This window comes from Cavia porcellus, unplaced genomic scaffold (genome assembly GCF_034190915.1).
Source record: "Cavia porcellus strain 051 isolate PalLab524CR breed Dunkin Hartley unplaced genomic scaffold, mCavPor4.1 scaffold_2, whole genome shotgun sequence".
Lineage (NCBI taxonomy): Eukaryota > Metazoa > Chordata > Mammalia > Rodentia > Caviidae > Cavia > Cavia porcellus.
The window spans coordinates 62,317,441-62,334,039 of NW_026947485.1; the positions used below are offsets into that span (position 1 = coordinate 62,317,441).

A 16,599-nucleotide genomic window follows, 5' to 3' on the forward strand; every position below is an offset into this window, starting at 1 on the left:
GCAGCACAGACACCGGCTGGTGCTCTGGCCAAACCCCTGCTGTAAACGGAACCTCTGGGAGAACAGGCAGAGGGAGGAAGTGAAGAAGAAGGGGAAGCAGAGGGGGAGAGGAAGAGAGGAGGGGAGGGAAGGTGGCCTCAGAACCCCGCGGAGGCCGCGCCCCAGCGAGTGCTCTTGCAGGTGCCCTTGCAGGTGCCCTCAGCAGCTGCGCAGGCCGCGCCCAGCCCCGGCCCCCAGAGGCTGCAGGCCTGGGAGGTGCCAGCCCTCACCCTCTGAGCCAGAGTGATAAGGGCTGCTGGGCCGCTGGGCGCGGACGATGGCGAAGCTAGCGACATGGATCCTGCTGGGGACCGGTCTGGCCTTTTTGGGGCAGAAGTTTGTGACTTTTAGGTGAGTGGGAATCTCCGCGGTTGCGTGCCCGGTTCTGTCCCCTTCGTGGCCCAGATTAGATCCAGGACTGCCACCATCCCAGAGAGAAAAGGTGTGACTTCAGAACCCCCCCCCCCCAGGCCTGCTGACCCATGGTCCCTCTGAAACAGCTTCCAGGACAGCTGCATGGCAGGTCGCCTTCCTGGAACAGGAGGGCAGAGAGGTCGCCTCTAGCCTCTGTCTTCCGAGGGTCAGGTCTGTCCCCTCTCCATGGCGCCTTCACGAGTGGAAGCACCTGGAGGTGCTGGGCTTGCGAGGGGACCAGGCTGCACCGTACAACCTGTACTGACCAGACAATGCATTGTCTCAGCCGGCCTAGACAGCGACAGACACTGGCTTACAAACTCCTTCTGGGACCCAGCTGCAAAAAAAGCAGCTGCAGATATCACACTGACCAGATTCCAATCCCGGGAACAATCTGCACTGGGCCAGAAAGGAGGACCTTGAGGAGGGGACAGGCACTGCACTTGCCTTCCTCTGTCTCTGTCCTTGGAGAATACGCAGAAATTCCTGATGCCTGTTGGTAATGCTTTCTAGTTCACCTTGATGTTGCTTACTGGTCTTTGCTCCTGGTGCAATCAAGAGACAGGATCATAAAATAATAACAATTAGATTTAAGGTTTTGAGGAGCAGGTTTGGGAAGTGTCCTACCACTAAGCTGTATCCACACCCTAATGTGTATTTGAATAGTGTCTCATAAAAATTTAAATTATACATAATATTTATAAGGCTGTTTCACTGTGGAAATAACACTGCACTGAAACGTTGCCAGTTGTTTAAATGGTAGTGAGTTTAATGAATTTATGTGTTTGCAAAGTAACTCAGCACATAAAAATACTAAAGCAAAAATTGCAGGGTTTAGCTTTTCAGAGACCCTGTTGAAATTTGGGAAAGTGGGGTTTTGGGGGGGAGGAGTCAAAAAGCAAGATGACAGCACTGAAAGAAAGAAATCCAGATTTATGACTGACATTGTCTTAGAAAATTAATTAATGCTATTTGGGGCACTTCAACTCATAATGTCATTTAGTTACACTTTAAAAGTGCTTTTCATCTGAACAGGAAAATATTTTGCATGCATAATCATGTTTTAGTCTTTCAGTAATAAAAGTGAAGTTAACTTATAAAAGCACAAGAGTTAACCAACATGCAGGTAACTAAAGACTGGGATTAGACATTGATTATGGAGTTGGTACCTTGAGCTCTGTGTTGTTTTTTAAATTTCTACAGAGAAAAAATGAATGCATCTCGAGAAGTGGTGCCAGTAGAACTCCAGAATTGCCACCTTATTGAGAAACTCGGTATGTAGATGTCCGTGCCAACAGGGGCCAGTAGAGTTTCTTGGTTACCATTTGCCTAACTGAGCTGCCAAGTGATTTCACATCCTGTTATTTTTGCAACCCTCCTGGGTGGTTTCTGCCCTGTCCACTTCTCGAGCTATGGCATACAAGGTCTCAAGGGGCCTCTTAAAGATCAGTGGCTTTTTCTCAATTTCTCTAAATGTGTCTCCATCATTTGAAGGCTGTCATTGGCCATTCCCTCCCTTAATTCTTCTCCTTCCTCAACTGTGATATTTCATCTCTTCCTTGTCTTTTGTTCCTTAATTCTTTTCTTTTTCCTTTTTTTCTTTTTCTTTACCTCCTTCCCTTCTTTCAACAACCTTGCTAGCTCCACGTACTACATTTTATCATTTAATGCAACATTGAGAAGTATTTGATTTAGCCCTGACCCTCATGAACCTGACAGCCTACTTAGATTTTTTTTAATAATTCAAAGTTCACAGTCAGATCCCCAATTTTTCAAACTGCAGGGCTTCTTTCCCCACCAGAAAGTAACTTTGCCTAACTGCTCTTTGCTCATCTGTCGTTTTGTCTCTTAGCCCCTCCTCACCTGCAAGCAGCTCTCCTATACTTGTTCTGTATGTGGTTCCCCACCCACAAGAGGCTTGGTTCAAAATCCAGATTTGTTTCTCTTGTCCCTCCTGCTTTACCTGAGACTTGAGGTCCTCCGTATCCTCTGTAGCCCCCATGCCCATCCCAGGGCTGATCTCACCTACAAGTCACTGCCACACTATTTATTTGGGGTCCAAGCCTTCGATTCTTCCTGACACAGCTACTCAACAAAGTAGAATAAAAATCAGATTTAATTCTGTTCACTGTCCCGGCAATGTATTCTAATACTCTTTCACCTCTGCTTATGAAATTCCCTCTGTGGACCCACCCATCTCTGAGAACTTTTGAAATCAGTCACCTGCTGCTCGGTTCCCTCAGACTCTCACAGCACTGTCAAAGTCTGATTCACTCACACCCCCTGCTCCGTGGTTTTTTCTGTACCTATCAGAGTTTCCTCTTTTACTATCAGATTGTATACACCAAAAGACTTACTAGAACTGTGACTCCTCAGTATATAAAGAGACATTTTCTGAATTTGTAGGGTTTTTTTTTTTTTGTGCTGTATGTATTTTTAAAACAAACAGGAAAGGAGCTCTTTTGATTGATTTTCTATTTTTCCAGCCCCTTTGCTTCTATAAAGCAATAACTTGGACCTTGTTCGTCTTGACTTAGAGACTTTGCTGCCAGCTGGGAGGCAGAAGGAATGAAAGGCAATCCTCTCATTGACTTTTCTTTTTAAAGCCTTAGTTTTCAAGGGTTTCTGATGGGAATGGATAAAAACATGTAGATTTCTTTGAATAGCAGAGAATCCTCTCCCACTGTCTGCCAGCATTCTGTGGTATGGGGACAAACTTTTGGAAGAAAGTTTGCAGGTATGTTTAGGGAGTCTGGACCTTGCAGCCTAAAATAAGACTGCATGACATAGAGTGATGGAATTGTCAAAATCAAAGGAGCCACATAGTTCTGGTAATTAAATATTCTGCTTGATTTAAGGCCCTGTCACCCAGCGCCACTGTGTAATCCTAGAGGAAAGACCCAGATTGAACTTGGAAGCTGGCCAGTAGCAGAAGGAAAAACTACCATGTTTCTTCTTTTGTCTATTATTGTAATTCCATTTAAAGTCTGAAGAACCAAACAAGTTAAAGTGATCCTTAATCATTTGTCAGTAAGACAATACCGACATAAATCGGAAAGGACAACACCTCCTTGGCAAGAGTGTGGTATTGAGTTCCTTGCTAATGCCTCATAACTGATTGGTAAAGTAGGTGCTATTGTTTGTGCTCTGCAGGTTAGTGAACTGATCATGAGTGTGAGTTGTTTGCCCAGTGGTGCAGAACTAGAGGAACAGACTTAGATTAGACAATGCAGTGATTTTCTTTTAAGTCTTTGTACCCCCTTTTGTGTAACTCCACCTGTCTTATCCATGGACAATACATTTTTATTACAAAACCTCCAAATACGTATTACGGCATCAGAGAATGTAACATGTAAACAGCGAGAGTATTGCTCAAAAAATGCTTCTAAAAACAAGGCAGAGTAGATAGCTCATAGGACATTGCTCACATGACTCAATTCTTAACTGATAGTTTTTGTGAAGCAATGGAAAACCACTAAGGTCTTCAGGTAGAGTAAATAGGGAGTTACAGAGATGTAGAGAAATTCCAATTTGTGTTTTCTTCAAGATCTGTATTTTGAGGTTCATTTTACTGATGGAAGAAAATTGCCTTCTTTTGTGTTTTTCTTCCCCAACATTCTTTCTTGCAGGAAATACTGAAAGACAAAACATTTCTCCTTCCAGAAATCATACGTCAAGCCTTCTTTGTTAGTATTTTTCAGCACAGTAGGGAGATACAGAGTCAATCCTTTATTGTGGGCATGGGAGGGCTGCTGAAGAGTGCAAAATCCCTCTAAAAGGGGAGTTGGGGAATAATTTTTATGGAGTTGGGCTGGCGGTGAGGCGCTTGGGTGATTGTGGAGTCTTGGGATTGGAGAGGGCTCTGCATACACAGGTATAAAAAGCAAGTAGGAGGGTTTTTCTCTGGAATTAGAAGAATTGGTTACTTTTGGAGAGATAAATTATTTCTCAGGCCCATTGGGCAGATGTCATGTTAGGGATAGCTAAACCCCAGGCTGGCAGAAATTATCATTCTTTTGTGTTGACCTTTTTCTCCAAGGTTGGGAGAGTCAAGGAGTACTTTGACCAGAAAGTTGTTTTGCTGTTTTTGGTATCTAATCAAAGTGTTACTTGAAATACTATTAAGTTTGTTAGAGCTTCTGTGGGCAGGACAATCAAGTAGATGGACTTCACTTTTGGTATCTTCCAGTCTTCCATCTTTTCTTTCTTTCTGTCACTCCCCCACTTCCCAATGTATGCTGTCACTCCAAGGTGGATTTTTTTTTCTTTTCTTCTTTCTTAGCGGACTGAGAACCTTCTATCCAAGACTTGAAATAATGATAAAATTAACTGATAGTAAAATCCCGTGTGAGTCTTTCATAGCATGTCTATCGGGAATGACAGAAAAAAAACAAAGAACTGATTAGAGACAAAGTTGTGCTAAGTTGCGGTAGGGGTAAGAGTTTAAGAAGTGGTAGTTTTTTATTCCTAATACAGATTTTTAGACGAAGCAATGGGGCTTTAATGATAGTTGTGTGCAGTCTAATGAGTATGTGGGGAAGTCAGAGAGGAGGGTTTCCTGGGGCTCTTCCCATGGGAGTCCCTGTTGCTGAAATGCACTGGGCTCGCCATGAAGCTGCCATGTGGACAGGGATGAGGGCAAGGGAAATGTTGTGCGGTCAGCTAGTCATTCTTTCCTACTTCTGACTGAGAAGCATGTGCAAGGAATAAAGCCACAGAGCCTCTGAAAATTGAGCTATTGAGATAGGTTGATACTGCCATAAGAGACACAAAGAGTGGTGTTTAGAAGACAAAGGGAGCCAAACCAGAATGCGCACGGCTTGGAATATCTTGTAAAGATGGTCCTTGACTTACAATGGAAGTGATGGCCTAATCAACCCATTGTAGGCTGAAAATGCAGTAAGTCAAAAATAGACTTCATATACTCAGCCCACCAAAGAGCCTGGCTCAACAACACACACCGTGCACAGCAGAGTATCAGTTGTTTTCCTTCATGATTAAGAAGCTGACTGGGAGCTCAACCCAACATTGAGAGAGGGTGTCATGCAGTAGATCACTAGCCTGGGAAGAAGTTAGCAATCAAAAAGTAAGATTGCTACAGATCACCCATCACTTTTGCACCACTGCAAAGCAGAAAAATCATAAGTTGAACTACACTAATTTGAGGATGGCATGTACTCGAAAATTAACACTCAGTTGTCATACTTTACTTCAAAATGAGACAAAATTCAAAAACTAAAAGTGCTTATTTTTTTTTTTTTTTTACTGAGCCTATTGATCACATCCAAAATGAAAAGACAGGTATGTTGACTGCAAGGGGCTAGCACTGAAAACACCCAGTCCTTGTCCCCAAGACTTTCTATCTAATATGAAATTAATAGGGGAACACAGGTTAGCTGCCCCAGTATGAAAAAATGTCTCAATGTCTCAGTGAGGTAGACACAGACAATCCTATTAGTAGATGAAGTGGATGCTGAAACCAGGAGAGATGGGAAAGATTGAGGAAATATCTCCAGTCCTCATTCAAAGAGCCCGTGCAGAGAGGGGGAGGACTCAATGTGCCAAAGAGGGAGCAGTGTATATACTGGCATGCAGATCTCACAAGCTGCTCACTCAAGCACTGCGGCACAGTTGGAATGTAGAGTGCATGGCACAAGCTGTGATAACTGAGCCCGGAGCCACAATGTGGAGAGGTTGGCTCTAGACCAAAAGGCTTGGGATTTATACTGCCAACGACAGTGGACCCCACAAAGTCAACATCACATTTCCGAAAGATAGCTGTCAGCACCACAGTGAAAGAGGGTAGGGGAGCCAATATGAACACTGGAAAGTTATTGTTGTAATCCAAGAGGAAGTTTTTGGAGCTTAAGTGACAGATGATCAATGAATTTGGGGACTAAGGAAAAAGTAGATTTCAAAAATAGCTCCAAGTTATTTTTGGGTACTTTGGGCACCTTTGAATGCTTTGAATACTTGAGGATGAAAATCCCATATATTGACATTGAAATACAGAAAATAAAACAGATTAAAGGGGAAAATATCCAGATAAGTTTGGTAGCCACTGAGTATAAGAAATGGTGGGAGGAGAGGAGGACAGATAGAAATATTCAATATACAATTGATTGAGGAATTCTAGAACTTGGAAGAATGATTTGGGCTTGGTGTACAAATCAGAGAATCAAGAGAATGTAGGTAGAAGGTGAAGCTATGTGATTCATGTGATTGATACATGTAGAAAAATGATCTGCTGTAAGAGCTAATGACAGATTGACCCTGAAGAATATCTACATTCTCTATATCCATAGAGATGGGGAGGAGTTTAAAGTAAAAGGAAATCTAAAAGTTAGGTGTACAGAGAGGCAAGCAAAAAGTCAGAAAAATAACAAACTTGTGGCTTTAATTTCTACTGGATTCTCCTATTGTTTATGTAACCCTGTATGGAGATATTACTAAATCTTTCAGGCTATCAAATAAATTTTGATTAAACAGAATGAAAGGAAAATGAGAAATTCTGCTTATTTTTCATATTAGTAGTTGAGAATTTTATTCTGTATAGTAATAAAATCTGATCTTTTTCTGTTCACTAGTTTTCCTCACCTTTCTGTTAATTCAAATTTGCATTTATTTGACTTTATCTTTTCTTTTGCACATTTTCCTCATCCTCCCCGACTGCCACTTAACCCATTTCTCCAAATAACTGTTTTCTCATTGGTGCAGCATAATACATGACATCCACAAGTAAAAGGAGGTAAATTTATTTTGCTCACAGTTTGTGAAGGTTTCAGTGTATAGTCAGCTAGCTCCAAGGCAGGGCACAATGGCAGAGAAAAATGGCTTTCATGGTGTGGTAGCAGGAAGCAAAGAGAGATTTAAGGGAAAGAGATATGTACCTTTCCAGGCCACACCCCCAATAACCTATTGTCTCCAACCAGGTTTCACCTCTTAACATCATGGTTAGCTATAAACTCATCAGTGGACCAATCCACTGGTGACTATCATGCTCCCATGGGATCACACCTGAAAGTCCAACTTATGAGTGAATGAGGCTATACCTATAGCATTTGTCTTAGAACTCCACTTTGGGCAGGGTTCAGGGAAATAATTTACCCGTTCTATTTGCATTAGCAAGGGACACTCAAAGACTGGAAATCAGAGCCATCTGAACTCCTTTAGTGTCTCTTTTCACTTCTGTTTTGTCTCTTTATCCTCTTCTCTGTAGCTGTAGAGTAGCTAGACTTCTCACATTTCAGTTCTGGGAGACTGAAGTATATACCTTGTGGTGGGAACACCAGAAGCAGCTATGGTTGTTCCACTTAACCTTGGTTGATGTCATTGGAATTCTGTGTGTTAAGGAAGTTATAAAGGTCTAGAAGGCTCAAGGAGAAAGAATGAATTAAAAGCTATTTTAATAGAAGAGTATGAGCAACATATTCTAAGAAGACTGGGCCCCTGTGGTACATTTTGGCTCTGGACTTTGTAGGACACACAGTTCACTATGCCAGAGAACCATTACTTTCAGGGTCATTCCTACTTGCATGAGTCCATGTTTTATGTAGAGCCATGTAGTTATAACTGGATGTAGTTATGAACATTTAAATGTTAAAGTATAATCAGTAAAAGACAAATTGCCATTAATCACAATCTCAGTTTCTTTATCCCATTGTTTTGACCCCATTTTGAAGCAATTCTGAAAGTCCTCTTCTGTGAATATCTTTAGTTGTACTGTGGTGGCTGCCTTGATTTCCTGCATTGATGCAAAGTGTTTACCTTTCCTGGACATTTTTACTTTGGGGAAGAGCCAGAAGTCTGTCTCTTGGAAGCTGACCCAGTTAATAAGGTGGATTAGGACACACTGTAAAGTTTTTATGAAGCTGTCTTTCCTTTGGCTGGCTCTCAACAGCAAAATTCACCATATTTTTTTAAATCTTATTTCATAAGCATACTCACAGAAAAGGATATCCAAAGATGCTTCAGTTTTTAAGAATGAGATGATCAGCGTGTTTGAAGTAAAGGAGAATATTTTGAGAGAGGTTAAGAGCAATGTGTTTTTTATTTTTATAAATTTATTAGAATTTAAGCATCGATTGCATGTCTTGACTACCACTTGTGTGTCCCCATTAAAAGCTATCCCAGTACCTTGGGGGCTGGGGATTTACCTCAGTGGCATAAGTGCCTGCCTTGCAAGCATGCAGTCATGAATTCGATCCCTGATATCGATAAAAAAAAAGCTACCCCAATCTCTTTTTCACCTGTGCTCAATCGCAATTTATTCATTATATGTCTGTTTTCATCACAAAATGCTTAATATCACTCTTAGTGAGAAGGAGATCTGATTAAACACTTTTTTAAAAATTTTATTTTAAAGGTAGTAAAAATACAACAGCACAAGACAGGACAAAGCCAATCAATACAATGCAGTAAAATTGGTGCAGGATTTCACAGTAGGATACTGGAATAGTAGTAACAGGTAGTATGGTATATCTTTTTAACTTCACAATAGTTGTGCAGTCAATTAGGTACAGCCAAATCAAACCAAAACTAGAACATTATAAAACCAATTGAGAATACTGAATAGAGCAAAAGAAACATAATAAAACAAAACAACGAAAACAACCTTTGCCTTCAAACAAAATATAGAAGGAAATCCCCCATATTTGCTATAGTGCATATGGTCATCCTCCCAAGAGATGCTGAGACATCTATCCCCAGTAGCTATGGGGGGGGGGGTGTGTGCTTGATTTTTCAGCCCATGTGGCAATAGGCTCACAGGTAATGGTTCTCTTCCTAGCCCACACCACGGGAGTTTACCAAGAGGGTAGGTGAATATGCTGCCTGAGTCCCACCTTGGCTGGATCTCTGGAGTTCTGATTCTCCTCCTGGCCCTCACTGCAGGCGCTTACCAAGAGGGCGGGTGAATAAGCTGCCTGAGTCCCACTATGGCTGGATCTCAGGAGCTCTCTGATTAAACACTTTTAATTCATTTATGCTTAATAATTTACCCTAAGCCCTATTGCCTTTATATCAGGGAAGAATTGGTCAATAATTTCCAAGTATGATTGTATGATGATAGATTTTCAGGCCTCAATAACTTGAAAGAGTAGGCATTCTTGGTACAAAAGCTCAAAAGAAACCTTTGCAATACAGCTTTCCAAATTTTTTCACTCAGTCCAGACCCACTTTCTGCAGAGAATAAAGCTAAATCTCTCAGGATACACTCTGAAAAATGTTAAAGAACAAATCTAACATATGAAAATTTTTCCAGTTATTTATCTTTTTCCCTAAAAATGGAGTTCTAAGAAAAGAATTTAGTATTTGGGGAGTCCAACTTAGATGTTCTTATAGAGCATTCTAGCAATGAGAATCTTAAAAGTTCATAGTTTTCCAAGTCAATGGTTGAAAAACTCAATGCAGTTTCAAAAGTCTGAACTGTAAGATTTATGATAGCAATATTTCACATATGCATAGTTCTGATATTTTTGTTTTTGTTTTGCAGAAAATGGCTCTGAAGATATTGATATACTCCCTTCGGGGCTGGCTTTTATCTCAACTGTGAGTATCTTCCATGCCATGCTGATGTTTACATCAATAGCTAAACAGACAGTGCATTAGTGTTGTCAGTTAGGGCTGCCAGATGGAGCTCTGCACAGTCATCCACCTCCAGGTAGGCCAGTCAACTAAAAGAAAGCCCATGCAGGAATCTGGGAAGCTAATTAAAGCCCCACAGGAATACCCGGCTTTGACTGCCCCCATGGTGGGCAGCTTCCTGTGGTCAGCTGCACACACACGAGGGTCTCTGTAAGTACATATTGATTTCCATTTGATCCCCAGGCTGGTCTCTAGACCATCTGTCCTGTTGCTGTCCATCTCCATCGCTGCCCTATTGGACTGGGTCTCAACACTTGGTAGTCGTCTTCTCACTGACCAGTGCCTTCCTACTACCATGCCTGCCTGTGTTGGGAGCTCTGTAAATGTTAGTGAATTGAATTGCAACCATAATACTCCATTCAAAATCCTGAGTGCTCTAATCCTGGGCTCATAGCTATTTCTCTCATGCTTTTCAAGAAGTTCAAAGGACCTTGTGTCTAGTTCCCATTGCCACTTTCACAGGTTTGGGATGATAAGAGAGCTATGCCAGGGACTAAAAATCAATTTTAAAAATTCTTTTTAAGGTATTGGAAAAATGTTGAAAATTATGACTTTGTTAAATCAGCTGCACATTGGAATAGAGTCTAAGATTTTTAAAAAGTGGATTTATTGTATTTTGATATGAATGATTATCATTGCTAAAATATTATATATAATATTCTACTTCAGCCATTACAAATAACACAAAAGAATAAGAATTTAAATCTAAGTGTCTTTGGCCAAAAGTGGGACACTTATAATAACCATGGTCTGAATTTCCCAGATCGGAAGTATGTACACATGTGGATTTTATTTCTTACTTTTCCTCCAAAACCAAAGTTAAAACAAAACTGTTTGGTGACACTTTAACTATTTGGTGACACTTTATTATTTAACCTACATTTTCTGTTGTCAAAATACATTTTCAGTCTTATGCAAAAAATGGACCTTCAAACATAAATGCTAGACTTTCAAAATAGGAGGTATCATTTACTGTTAGAAATAATATTTGCCATTGCTGCAGGATGATTTTTCCTGTTTTTCTAAAAGTAACACTTCATATTTATGGCTATGCAGAAAGAAGATATTCTGCATCACAAATATTATATAACTCTCAATGTGATGTGTTAGATAATGAGTCTTGTTTTGCAAACTAACAACTCAGAGGTTAACGATTATGCTTCTTAATTCTAACCTTTTCGTACTGTCGTGCACTTAAGACTTTCCTCTCCTGAGTCTCCTCTACCACCCCACAAAGGATTTGGAAATAAGATTTGGAGAGTATTTTCAGGCATAGGTGTTTTCAGTCTGTTTAGAGATGCCAAGCAGGATAGTTTCTTCCCTGCCATGAAGGTTGCTTTGGTCCTCTTTGTCTGGAGGTCAGTCTTTTCTTCACGCTCTGCCAGTCAGCTCCTGTTTCTCTGTGAGGCTTCACTGTGCACCTCTCTACTGCCTCAAGGAACTCTTTTCTAGCACTCTCTTTCTGGGCCGAGTCCTCTTCTAGTGTCCCACAGCCCCAATTCTTGGGTGATTTTATACCTTCCCCTACTGATGTGCTTACTCATTTCTGCATCACTGGACTTCAGATTCCTTAAAGCCAGGACTTTTTGAAGCATTCCTTTACATGCCTGACACCAGACACACACACTAGCTGGCACATGTGGGCACCTGAATATTTCATATGTGATGATGAGCAAGAGTAATGGAGGACCCGATGACTGTCCACAGAGCCGAGTACCTGCAGTCTGCTAGGGAAAATAAGCCTCCATCCCCAGGTGACTGTCACCATTTTCACTGGTAAATGGTATGAAAAGTTGCCTGCCATCCACTAGCACACAGTGTTCTTACCTAACTGCTTTGAACTGACAACTAGGCGAGCATGAGTCCATTTATCAGAAGTATTTCATTCATTATTTGAGTTAATTTAGGACATGCCTGTGTGTGGTGCCTCTCCCCTGTCTCTTAAATCATTTCTAGTGGTGCAGTGTCTAGTCTTCCCCAGGCTGGCAGTGCCTTTATCTACTCTGAAACTGCCAAGGTACTAGGGGCAGTGGAAGGTCTAAGAATAACACAGTTATGATAGAAGGAGGGGAGAACGTGTGTGTGAATGTTCACGTGCAAAAGAGCAGGAAGAGAGAGAGGGACAGAGTGAGAAGGCAGAGTAGGATGAGGAGAATTTAAATTAACTGTAAATGGAGACAAAACTACAGGATGAGATATAAGGTGGTTAATATCTATATTTATATCTATCTATATATCTATATCTATATCTATATCTATATACCAGAGGGATGGAGGAAGAACATGAAAAGAATATAAACTGTTTTATACTTGGGATGGGATAAACCTGCCCCAAGCTTTGGATGGTGATCTGAAGAGTGACAGAGACCCATGCATCTGAGATGCCTGTTGTTGGCTGGCAGCATTTAACCTTATGAGTGGAAAGGTCCACATTCCAAGTTACTGGAATGAATTTTTTTCAATATGCAGCAAAAAAGATTCATGTCAGGATTTTCAGACATACCTGAAGGAACAAAGTAATTCAAAAATACTTACCTGTAAGAGCCAGACAACCTCATGGGGACTGTTGGCTGATTTTACTATTTGCTACTACATAAAATAATCAATGTAGAGATGGGATCAATAAAATTAAACATTATACCACTTCTTTATGCTTTGAGGAGAGCAAGTTATAGAATATCAGGATTGGAAAGAATCTTGGCAATTATATCTCAACTTCCTTATATGTAGACAAGGAACCTAAGTCCCAGGCAGCCAAAGGACACACAAAGTCATACTACCTGGTCTGTTTCATTATAAACTTTGACTCAGCTCTTTTTAAATTAGAAGTGCTTCCTTATCTTGAACGTGGTTCTTCCCATATTCACAGCCTGTGTGCTTAGATATCACTGGTGCCCATCAGAGCCGACAACGGTCATAACTTGTGACAAAGTAAAAAATTCCAAGGAAAGTAAGCCAAATGTAGAACTTGGAGCATCATGTGGCTTTGATATTTAGCTTCCTTACAAAGACATTATTTGGTATGGTTATGCATTGCATTCTTATTCTCTGTTTTTTAAAAGGGACTAAAGTATCCAGGCGTGCCAGATTTTGCTCCAGGTGAGACAGGAAAAATCTTCTTGATAGATCTGAATGAGCAAGTCCCGAGGGCACAAGCGCTAAAAATCAGTGGAGGTTTTGAAGAAGCACTGTTTAATCCACATGGGATCAGTACTTTCATCGGCAAAGGTAAAGGTTGCCTGAGTGAGGGTAAGGGGAGACGAGGGGAACAGAAGCCGCTCGTTCCCTATGACTCAGCAGTGGTGTTAAAGGCAGAGGCGGCTGCTTTCCCATAAAATGTACAATGTGTTAACAGTATAAATATGTATAAAAATTTTAAATTCAATTAAAGGAGGAAGACTATTACTGAGGCCTCCACTTGGTTCCCTCCTCTTTCCTCTATCCACTTTTCTTTATTGATTGGTACATTTTACATGTACATATGGTCACAGTCATCATAGAGAATTTGTACCTGTATGTGATATACCTTGGTCCTTCCTCACCCCAGTCCCCTCCCCTCCCTTCAACCTCTTCCCTTCCTTATTTACAAAAGCTGTGTTTCTATTTTGTTCTTCTATTCTTCTTTTTCTTTTTCCCTCTCTTTTTTCCCCTCTCTCCCTTCCCCTGTTCTTCTTCCCATTTGGACATTTTGTTCCCAATATCTATTATAAACTTTGGTTCTTATTTATACTTTGTTTCTCATATTAGAGAAACAACTCGATATTTAAATGTGTATGTCCAATTTATTTCACTTAATATGGCCTCAAGGTACATCCATTTAGCTACAAATGTCTCAAGTTTATCCTCATAGAAGAGTACTACTCCATAAAAAATCACACTTCGTTATCCATTCATCTGTTGATGGGCATTTGGGCTGATTCCAAGACATAGCTATTATAAATTGTGCTGCTATAAACATGGGTATGTTTGTGTCTCTGTCATATGATGCTTTAAGTTCTTTAAGAAGATAGCAACAAGGAGAATGGCAGGGCCAAATGTTTTAATGTTTTGAGAAATCTCCACAGTGATTTCCACAGTGATTGCACTGGTCTATTATTTCCAGCAACAGTGGAGAAGTGTTCCTTTTCCCCACAGCCCCTCAGGCATTTATTATTGTTGATTTCTTGATGATAGTCATTCTTTCTGGAGTAAGATAAAATCTAAGCATTGTTTTAATTTGTATCACTTAAATGATCAGTGATGTTGAACATTTTTTTCATATATTTATTTCCCACTTGTTCTTCTTCACCTGAAAAGCATCTATTCATTTCAGATGCCTATTTTTGAATTAGGTTTTTAAATTGAAGGGTCTGATGTTTTGAGTTCTTTTGTATTCTGTAAGTGAGTCCTTTGTCTAAGGAATAACTGGCAAATTTCTCCCTATGAGAGCTTCTGTTGATGGCTTTTTTTTTTTTTTTTTTTTTTTTGCTGATCAAAAACTCTTAAGATAAGATCTCAGTTGTTGATTTTTTGTAACATTTCCTCCGTGATCAGCATTTTGTTCAGAAAGTCTTTGTCTAGACCTGTATCTTCTAGAGTTCTACCTATTCTACCTTCCAGTATAGTTAGGATTTCTGTTTTAACACTCAAGTCATTGATCCATTTTGATTTTAGTTTAGTACCCCATGAGATAGATAGATCTAGGTTTAATTTTTGACATGTGGAAAGTCAGTTTTTCCAGCACCATTTATTAAAGAGGCTGTGTTTCTTCCAGGAAAGGTATTTGGACCCTATGTCAAGACAATGAAGCTGAGCAGATTTGATATTGCTTCTGTATCTTCTAATGTGTTTCACTGATCCCTGAGTCTGTTTTTGTTGGTTTATCTTTGTATGTTTGTTGCCAGCATCGTGATGTTTTTATCAAAATAGCTTTGCAGTATAATTCCAAGTCAGGGATTGTGATGCCTGCTGCCTCACCTGCATTGCCCAGAATTGCCTTTGCTATTCTAGGTGTCACCTGGTTCTGAATGAATTTTAGGAATATTTTCTTTGATTCTGTGAGGTATATTATTGATATTTTTACTGAAATTGCTTTAAATATGTATAATAATTTTGAAAATATGACCATTTCCTCTATATTGGTTCTAATAACAAGGGATCTTTTTCCATTTTCTGAGATCTTCAATCTCTTTTTTTAGCAGACTATAAATTTTCACTATACAGATCTTTTACTTCCTTCATTAGAGTGATTCCTAAATATAGCCTTTGTTTTTATGCTATTGTGAAAGATGTTTCCTTAACCTTTCTCACAGTGAGTTTGTTATTTATGTACAGGAATGGTATTGTTTTTTTGAGTGTTGACTATGCCGCTGGATTTGGTTACTAAATCTAGAAGTCTTTAGGTGGAGTTTTGAAGGTCTTCTATGTAGAGTACCGTCCCATCGCAAATAAATATAATTTAACTTCTTCCCTTTCTATCCTTATTCTTTTTATAACTTTCTTTTGTCTAATTGCTCTGGTTAAAGTTTCCAAAACCATATTGAATAGGACAGGTGGTAATAGACATCCCTGTCTTATTTCTAATGTTAGAGTAAAGGTTTATAAGTTTTTGATCACTTAGTATGTTGTTGGTTTGTAATAAATGGTTTTTAACAGATTAAGATAAAGTCCATATATGCCAATTTTTTGTAAGATTTTTTTACCATAAATGATTTATGCGTCTATTGAGATGATCATATGGCTTTTCTCCTTGGTTCTGTTAATATGGTGTATTATATTATTGATTTCTGTGTGTTGAACCATGCCTGCATCCCTGGAATGAATCCTACTTGGTAATGATGTGTAATCTTCTTGATTATTTGTTGCATTCTGCTTGCCAGTATGTTACTAAGGATTTTTGCATTTATATTTATCAAGGAAATTGGCTTGTAGCTTTGTTTTTTGGTTGGTCCCATGTCTGATCTTGGTGTCAGGGTAATGATATCAGGAATGAGTTTGGGAATATTGCTTCCTTTTCAACTTCATTAAAGAGTGTGAGGAGCAGCAGCATTAGATCGTCTCTAAATGTCTTGTAGAATTCAGCAGTGACTCCTGGACCTGGGCTTTTCTTTGTTGGTAGGTTTGTAATTACTTCTTCAGTTGGGATCTTACATATTGGGTTATTTAGAATTTTTATATCTTCTTTGTTCAGCTTTGCTAATTCATACGTATTAAGGAATCTAATTCTTTTGTATTTTCCAGGTTCTCAAAATACGTATTGATGATTATCTAGATTTTTTCAGGATCTGTTATGATTTCACCCTTTTCATTCATAATTTCATGGATTTGAGTCTTTTCTTACCTTCTGATAAGGTTGGCTAAGACTTTGTTACTATTATTTCATCTCTGAAATCACCAACTCTTCATTTCATTGATTCTTTTTATTGCTTTCTTAGTCTCAATTGCACTAATTTCTACCATGATCTCTATTTTTTATTTTAAGGAGAATAAAGTCAAGCAAAATAAAATAGAATAAAGCCAACC

General features: G+C 39.6%; 1 protein-coding gene across 1 annotated transcript in view; it reads left to right on the forward strand.

The window, feature by feature from the left end:
- Pon3 (paraoxonase 3) overlaps positions 1-16,599 on the forward strand; it is a 40,551-nt gene continuing 23,952 nt past the window's right edge. Inside the window, exons 1-4 of the mRNA XM_003475004.5 lie at positions 1-390; positions 1,657-1,727; positions 9,947-10,002; positions 13,161-13,326. Coding sequence (XP_003475052.2) covers positions 317-390; positions 1,657-1,727; positions 9,947-10,002; positions 13,161-13,326 — 367 coding nt within the window. The 5' untranslated portion in view covers positions 1-316. The remainder of the gene's footprint in view (positions 391-1,656; positions 1,728-9,946; positions 10,003-13,160; positions 13,327-16,599) is intronic.